Here is a 7,203-nt window from a genome sequence, read left to right as displayed (position 1 = left end):
TATTTCCCTACCTGAAAAATGAGGCATGTGAACTAGGTGATTTGCTCTAATTATAGGATTCTGCTTCACAACTTTTTTCAGAGCCTACCCTATAAGGTGACAACTCCCCTAGATCTTTCTCCTTAGGTTATGTCAGGAACACATATGATGCCTGGGTGGTGGAAATAGCATCTCTTCTGTAGGGCACCTGGGGAGGACAAGTGGCAGATTGTATCCTGTTCTGGAGGAGCCCATTGTGAGGTCCCAGACATGGAGACCCTAACCCCGCCACCTCCACTGACTACTGCTCAGTCCACAATGTGCTCAAGATTACAAAGACAACGCGTTCTTGAAACAAACAAACAAAACAATAAGATAACTGACAAATCCTCTTTATTAAATAATACGCAAACAGTCTATATACAGTCTCTTGTCTGCTGCACAAGCGCTTCTCCCTTCCCCATGGGAGGCTACCCCATGTGACCAAAGTGCAAACACACAGTCCATTTGAATGCCCTGTAATATGTGAAGCTGACGGCAAGACACACAGCTCACACTCTTATTCTCAGTCACTGAACACACGGGGACAATGAACCATTTCAATTCACAGAGACTTAGGTGAAGAATTATCAGCTTCATTTACAATGTCCATGCTCATGCCTTCTAAGCATCTCGCCTAACAATTCAACCAGCTGTTGCTCTTGAAAACATGTGTCACTTTCTTTGCATTTGGGTCAAACTCCAACTGTGAAGATCCATTGAAGAAATAGTAAAACCCTGCAAATACAGACAGGAGAAATAGTGAAATATTTTTTCCAATAAATAAATTTGGCAACATACAAAACTCAGAATAATAAATACCTAAAAGTAGAAAGTGTTTATAGCATTTTACTACGTGCCAGGGACTATGTTAAGCATTTTACATGACTTTTTTTTCATTTATTTCTGTAACAATCCTATGCAGCATGTATTTCTAACTCCATTTTACAGATGAGGAAGTTGCAGTTCAGACAAATTTAGATGCTTGCCCCATGTCATTCAACAAGGGAAGGATGGAGACAACACTCCACTCCAGCTCTGTCTGACAGCAAAACCAAGCTCTGCGTTATTAGGTTATTCTGCTTGCAAGCAGATAAAATTCTCTGTATCTTTGGAAACTGTGGTATCTTGATGCTTTTCCTTCCTAATACTCCTCCTCCCCTTTCCTCACAATGCAGCCTGAGGGGCATTTCTGGTCTCAGAGAAGCACAAGAACTCTTTCAAAACCAGGCAATCCATTATGGCTCTGCCATCAGGGTGCTCAGGTTACCTTTCAATAAAGATCAGCTATCCCTCCAACCATCTATCCCTGAGGAGGAAAAAAACCTTTTTTTAAACTTTGGGCTAATGGAAAGTTAAATATTGGCAACTGACCGACTACTCAGGAAAGACAGAGAAAATCTCCCTGGGAATTAGTAGTAGCAGTGGGATGGAGAAAGCCAGCTGGCCGGTGTTACACTTTGCCACACCGCTTGAAGGAATTTTTATATAGCTTATTATATAAAGTAGTCATATAATTGATATAAAATTCGTAAGTTGAAATTTAGGATTGGGAGGAGGAACCTGGTTAAAGAAAACTGTTATTAAATATCATTTCAATTTTCCTCTTCCCTCTGATACTATAGACTGTTTCAAGCGCCCCACTGCCAACAAAATAAGTGTCCTCTTACCAAATGATTCAAAAACAGCATCCACCTCTGGGTAAACCCCTGGAAAGTCTTCCTCTATTTGCTTGGGAAAGTCTGGCTCCATAGATCGTCTCTTCTCATCAAATCTGCACTCATCAAGTGAAAGAAACAAAGCTCAGCACTGCATAGAGGTCATGTAGCCAAAATTCGTAAATCATGTTAGATTTAATGTGCAATTCTAATAAACTTCCCAAGTACTGCAAATAAATGTCAGACCTGTTTAGTGCTACAGAAATGTGTGACTTTGATGGTCCTGCAAACTTAGCTCTTAAAATCTCCACCAGAAACAGAGGCAACATCCTGATCTAGCACATGCTGTTTGTTACCATATTTCTTAGGTCTGAATAGAAAGAATCTTAATCATCCTTCAATTACAAAGACATGAACAGAAAATGAATTCAATCATTCATCTCAAATACAAATTTCAAGTTCTTTATCACACTTGGTTCATGTATGTTGTCCCTAGCCTGCACATCTGGATTTTCTATGGGAGTCTCCTATGAAAAGGGATTGGGATGCAAACAAAGCATAGTAAGTGCAGTTTTGATTGTGGCTGGACCTTGGTTAGTCTGCCCAGATGTCTCAGAGTCTGGGCAGATAGCCCAAGAATTAGCCTCTTTGAGAGTCCTATGCAACTGGACTTGTCATCCTCTTAGGCAGAGGTAATGAATGGGTGAGGTTAAGGGAAGCCCTTGAGAATCACACAGTACAGTTGGGAAGACAAGACAAACACTCTATTAGACAATGAGAGGACTGTAAGACAACGGGAAAGGAATGATTTCCCTGTGGCCTGGATTCTCAGGGCTTCTTTCAAAAAAGGCAAAGCTCTGTTGGGTTTGGAGTGCAGCAGGGAAAGCTTCATGGAAGTGGTGGGACTTGAGCCAGGACTTTGAGGATGGGTGGGGTTTGCATAGGTGGAGGAGAAAGGAGCATATTCCGGGTAGATGGGGCGACAGCACAAAGGGAAGCTGCAGCATATTGTACAGGGGACCCAAAGCAGGAGAATTTAAGAAATGCCCGTTATCAGGCACTACCATATTTGAAAGTAAGCGCTTCCTCCACAGTTGTCTAAAGCCCGTCATTCCTGCTGTGAGGGACACAGGTCTAAGAGTAAGGTAGGGGATTTCCTTACAGAAAAAAAAAATTTCCCTAATTAGGGTCATACAAAGTCATTCCAATCAAATATTACCTCCAGTATTTGTCCTCTACAAAGAAGTACGTTTTCTTCTTTTCCTTATCAGAAAAGGCTGCATCTATTTTCCTTATTGTTGAAGGAAAACCCAAAGTATGGATACCTCTTGGGTAACCTGCTTGCACCTCATTTCCTCTGATGGCCCAGAACTGATTTCCTGTTTTTTTTAAAAAAAAAAAATCACAATCACATTGAATCTATAACACTTAAGTCTTTGGTTTTAGAAATACTTCTTAGCACCTCAGATTTTCATAGTAGAAAAAAATCAGAATTTTAGTTTTAGTAGCCAGCTCAAAATAGACATTAAACAAAAATTTGCAGGTTGAATGAATGAACACAGACCAAATGAGGGAATTTACAACTCTGGGCAATTTCTAGTCCTGTGTTCATTTCATTTTCTGTAAAATATAAATAAAATAACACCAGTCTCAGTTATTTCTTTGTTACCTTCGAGAAATAAAGCAGGCAAAATTTGTTGTAGTAGAGAAAAGTCAATCAATTTTCCAGTGAGAGGATTTATTTCAGCAAGTTAAAGAAATTCTTATATAATAATTACCTTTAAAAATGAAAACACTGTCTTTGCTAACAACTTCATATGCAGCATCTATGCCTGAAGGAAGAGATGGCCAAAACGAAGAGATCAAATGAAATTCAAGTTCAGGTGTCCTGAAGGATTTGCGCCAAAAATGTCTGAAATACATGTAAAAAGAAATGAAAATGTTAAAAAGTCTTTCACCTTTCAGCACATTCTCTTCAATGTCCCATCTCACCCATCTTCTCCCATTCCCTCATGCTCTAGGCTTGATGACAGACAAATATCAGGTATGTTGCCACTGGGGAAAAATCTTTCCTTTCTTTCCAGAAGACTGCACTGGACCTGTTGCTATAAGATTCCAGAGTAATGTCTTCTTTGAAAGGAAAGTTATCCTACAGTGCAAATTAATCAGCTGACTATAAGCTTTAAATACTTACAATTCATGCAAAACAATGTATATATTATATCATCATGTATATTTTCAAAAAGAGAGGCAGATGTGTATGTATGAATATGCACATGTGAGTATATTTTTATATATACATGGAACAATTCTGGAAAGATATTTAAGAGTTCATTACTATGGATGAAAATAGGGAGAACTGAGGAACTGAGTCAATGTCTTGATGATGTTCTTTTAACTTTCTTTCCACTTGTGCAGTTTTATCATGTGCATATTTATCCAGCAGTGAGTAAATTAATTGATTAAATGTAATGGTATCCTGGTATCATTTTTAAAGGAAGTAAAGTTCTAGAGATCTACTTATAACTTTTGAGAAGCAACTGTGAGTTATAACATTTGGGAATGACAATTACAGGGTAAAAATCAAATCATTCTAAGTCTTTGAAAATGAACTTGACAATTTTAGGAAATTGTGGAAAGTAGAGCATCAGAATAATTTCAATTTCAGAGCAAAATTTTTTGTTTTAAATATTTAAAAATATCAAGTTTCTGTTTGTTTTCTTCTCTAGGCATTGTGTTGATACATCAAAAGAATAGATAGGAAAATACAGTTTTCTGGTCTGACCTGCCTTTAAAGAACAGAATCTCTCCCCTCAGAGTGCTGATTGCATCAAAGGACAAAGCAGGATCACACGCGGCTGGTGTGCCAGGTTCTGGAGGTACAGGTTCTGTGGGCACCACGGGGTCATCAGGAGAAGCTTGGGGAGGTCCTAAAGAGAACAGATATGAGGATGCAAACACCAAAAGAGATGTGATGCTTCTGTCAATTTATATGCTTTCCAAACATTCTCAAAGTGCTTTGAGTTAAATCACAAATGCTTTATGCAGCGTTTTGAAGCTTTCTTGAAGATCATCATTGAAAAGCTTTTTCCGGCATCACTCACCATACAGGGACTGAATGCCATTCACATCATCTTGAGAAAGGTGGAACCGAGTCAGGTCTGTGAGTGGGTTGTAGACTGGATACATCAAAGCTTCAGGGTCGGTCGAGTGTTGGAGACCCAGAGAATGGCCAAGTTCATGGGCAGCGACAAGGAATAAATTGACCCCTATTTAAGAAATCATAGAAAATAGGTACTTATTCCTTAAATACATGTACATTACATAGGTCAGCTGTGTATATATAATTTGTTTACTTCCTGGAAGCACACAGTGCTTTATTTGCCCCTCCCCCTTTTTTTTTGGTTAATTGATCGATTGACTGATTACACTTAATGGAAAGCCAAGTGTTTTTCAAGGCTCATTCCTGAAATCAATCTTTGGGACAAAGTATCCACCCATATCCAGTTACTCCCATCATCAGCCTGATTATGCTGATTCTTGACCCGTTTGGAAATCCATAACACCCCATTTCTTCAATGTTCTTAGCTATTAAGAGTCCTCCAAGTTAAAACAAAAATCAACACCGAAATCATTCTGAGAGATGTATAACTAACCTGATGTATCCTTCGTCCACTGTTCATCATCATCAAAGTGAGCATCTCCATCAATCCCTGGCCCGGGTGGATAGGCATGAGCCAAAGCTTTTCCAGGTCCATCAAAAGCAAAAAAGTCTCCATGTTCTAAGAGAGAAAAAAAAATTTGTTGGAAGGATCAGTAATTAGGATCTCTTTGGAATCTTTTCTAATGAAACTATACCAGATAAAATTTTGTGGGTTTTTTTTCCCCCTTGTTTCTGTTTTTTACCTCGGACTGCAAAAATGATCATTATGTCAGCCTCTCCTTCATAGATCCTGGAGAAACTAAGTGGAGTCACCTTCTCCCAGACTGTCAGAGCTTTCTCAATGGCAGAATCAACAGCATCTCTTGGCAAATCCAGTGTATAATTCACAATCCTGTATAAAAAAAGTGAATATACTATCTCTCTTGCAATAGTTAATTTATAAAAAATCTCAATATTATGTCAAAATCTCTCGGGACCCATTACCTGTAAGTAAGGTGAGTTTTCCTCCACTTCGGCGAGCCCAAAAAGGTGCTGAAGTCACCAACATCAGGAACCCCACATCTGGGCTTGTGCATCATCTCCAGAGTGTCAGAGTCCAGCTTCCCTGTCATCTCCAACCCCAGGAACTTCTGCATCTCTCGTATTTTTTCAACTACAGGACCACTGTCCTTTCGTCTAAAAAACTGTTTCACATCCTTTGCAAGGTTGTAGTAGTTTTCTAGGTATTGCTAATGGAAAAATAAGTATAGTTTTTAGATCATTCTTATGATTTTTAGTGGCTTATAGTAAATGTGCGCAGTTGCTCACAATCTATTTGAAGTATTCCTCTAGTTTACTGAAATCAAAGTAAATGCCATATTTGTTTAATTCTTCAATTGCAGACTCCTCCTCATTTTTGTTTTATCTTTGTAACAGAAAAATCTCTGCAGCTTATTTTACTACCAAAGCAATGCTAATTGCAATGAATTGGAAAATCAAGATAAGTATCCAGGGAATTTAAAGGAGAAAAACAAAACAAACTTCCTTGTGCGTAATTGTATATTTCAGCTACATTTATTCAATTTTCCACTTCATGCTTCTCACAGGGACCTGGCTTAAGAAAAAGACTTAGACAAATCTCTGTGTCTGAACATGACACCAGCAATAAAAATATCCAGCTAAACTTATATTGGATTAAAATGCCTACAAAAGTTCCAAAGCAAGATACATTTCATACTCTCTCCACTTTATTCCTGTGTCTTAAGCAGTGCTGGTACTAAGGTGATTTTAATGTTAGGAAAATACCTAATATCTCTGAATTGTGTTTCTTCCAACATAAAAAGAGGATCCCAAATAGAGAGTACAAGACTCTATAACTCTCTGCCTTTGAACTTCCTACAAAGTAAGTTCAAACAATTCTGTGAGTTTTATAAATAGAAAGCATAGCGTGTTTCTCCACTTGTCAGGGAGCATTGAGGGCTGTTTCCCTTAATTACCTGAACAAGATCCATGCTGTCGTCTTTGTCCCTTGCAGCTCCGTCCAGTGGATAGGCTGAACAAACTGCCACACATAGCGACAGCAGAGTTAGAAGATTCCTCATTTCCACTGACTTTTCTCAGCTCTATGTTGCCTTAATGCCTTGCTGTCTGCCTATCTTCTTCTAGATCCACGGTCTGGAGTCTGACTTTTATAGGGTACCGATGTTTGTTTAGATCAGCCACAGCTTGACTCATGATTGCTTTCATAGGAATGGCAGCAGGACCATTTCCAAAAATTCCAAATCCGAAGTAGGATGATACAAACTACTTTACTAATTTCTCTCAACCTTTCCAATTTTGCAAGTCAAAAGAGTGATTAATCTCCAGGAAATGCTTCCTGTCTTG

The 7,203-nt window shown here is 38.7% G+C and overlaps 1 protein-coding gene across 1 annotated transcript; it reads right to left on the bottom strand.

Moving 5' to 3' along the window:
* Nucleotides 1-355: 355 nt before the first annotated feature.
* Nucleotides 356-6,994, bottom strand: LOC130860469 (stromelysin-1-like). The gene is made up of 10 exons (XM_057748731.1): nucleotides 6,816-6,994; nucleotides 5,824-6,068; nucleotides 5,583-5,731; nucleotides 5,333-5,458; nucleotides 4,781-4,945; nucleotides 4,462-4,606; nucleotides 3,455-3,588; nucleotides 2,896-3,055; nucleotides 1,689-1,792; nucleotides 356-756 (listed from the first exon to the last, which is right to left on the bottom strand). Exons 1-10 carry the CDS (start codon nucleotides 6,918-6,920, stop codon nucleotides 656-658), a joined length of 1,434 nt encoding a protein of 477 aa, XP_057604714.1. The 5' UTR covers nucleotides 6,921-6,994; the 3' UTR covers nucleotides 356-655.
* Between the last annotated feature and the right edge of the window lie 209 nt (nucleotides 6,995-7,203).

Source organism: Hippopotamus amphibius, chromosome 9, assembly GCF_030028045.1.
Source record: "Hippopotamus amphibius kiboko isolate mHipAmp2 chromosome 9, mHipAmp2.hap2, whole genome shotgun sequence".
Lineage (NCBI taxonomy): Eukaryota > Metazoa > Chordata > Mammalia > Artiodactyla > Hippopotamidae > Hippopotamus > Hippopotamus amphibius.
The sequence above is the reverse complement of the archived record's forward strand: the minus strand, read 5'-3'. Positions and strand labels throughout refer to the sequence as shown.

Excerpts from the sequence above, each read along its gene's own strand:
- LOC130860469 (XM_057748731.1), bottom strand. The coding sequence starts at position 6,920 with ATGAGGAATCTTCTAACTCTGCTGTCGCTATGTGTGGCAGTTTGTTCA. Across the intron at positions 5,732-5,823 it reads AAAACTCACCTTACTTACAG|GATTGTGAATTATACACTGG; the intron begins GTAATGGGTCCC and ends TTTTTTATACAG. Across the intron at positions 3,056-3,454 it reads CAGTGTTTTCATTTTTAAAG|GAAATCAGTTCTGGGCCATC; the intron begins GTAATTATTATA and ends TAAAAAAAACAG.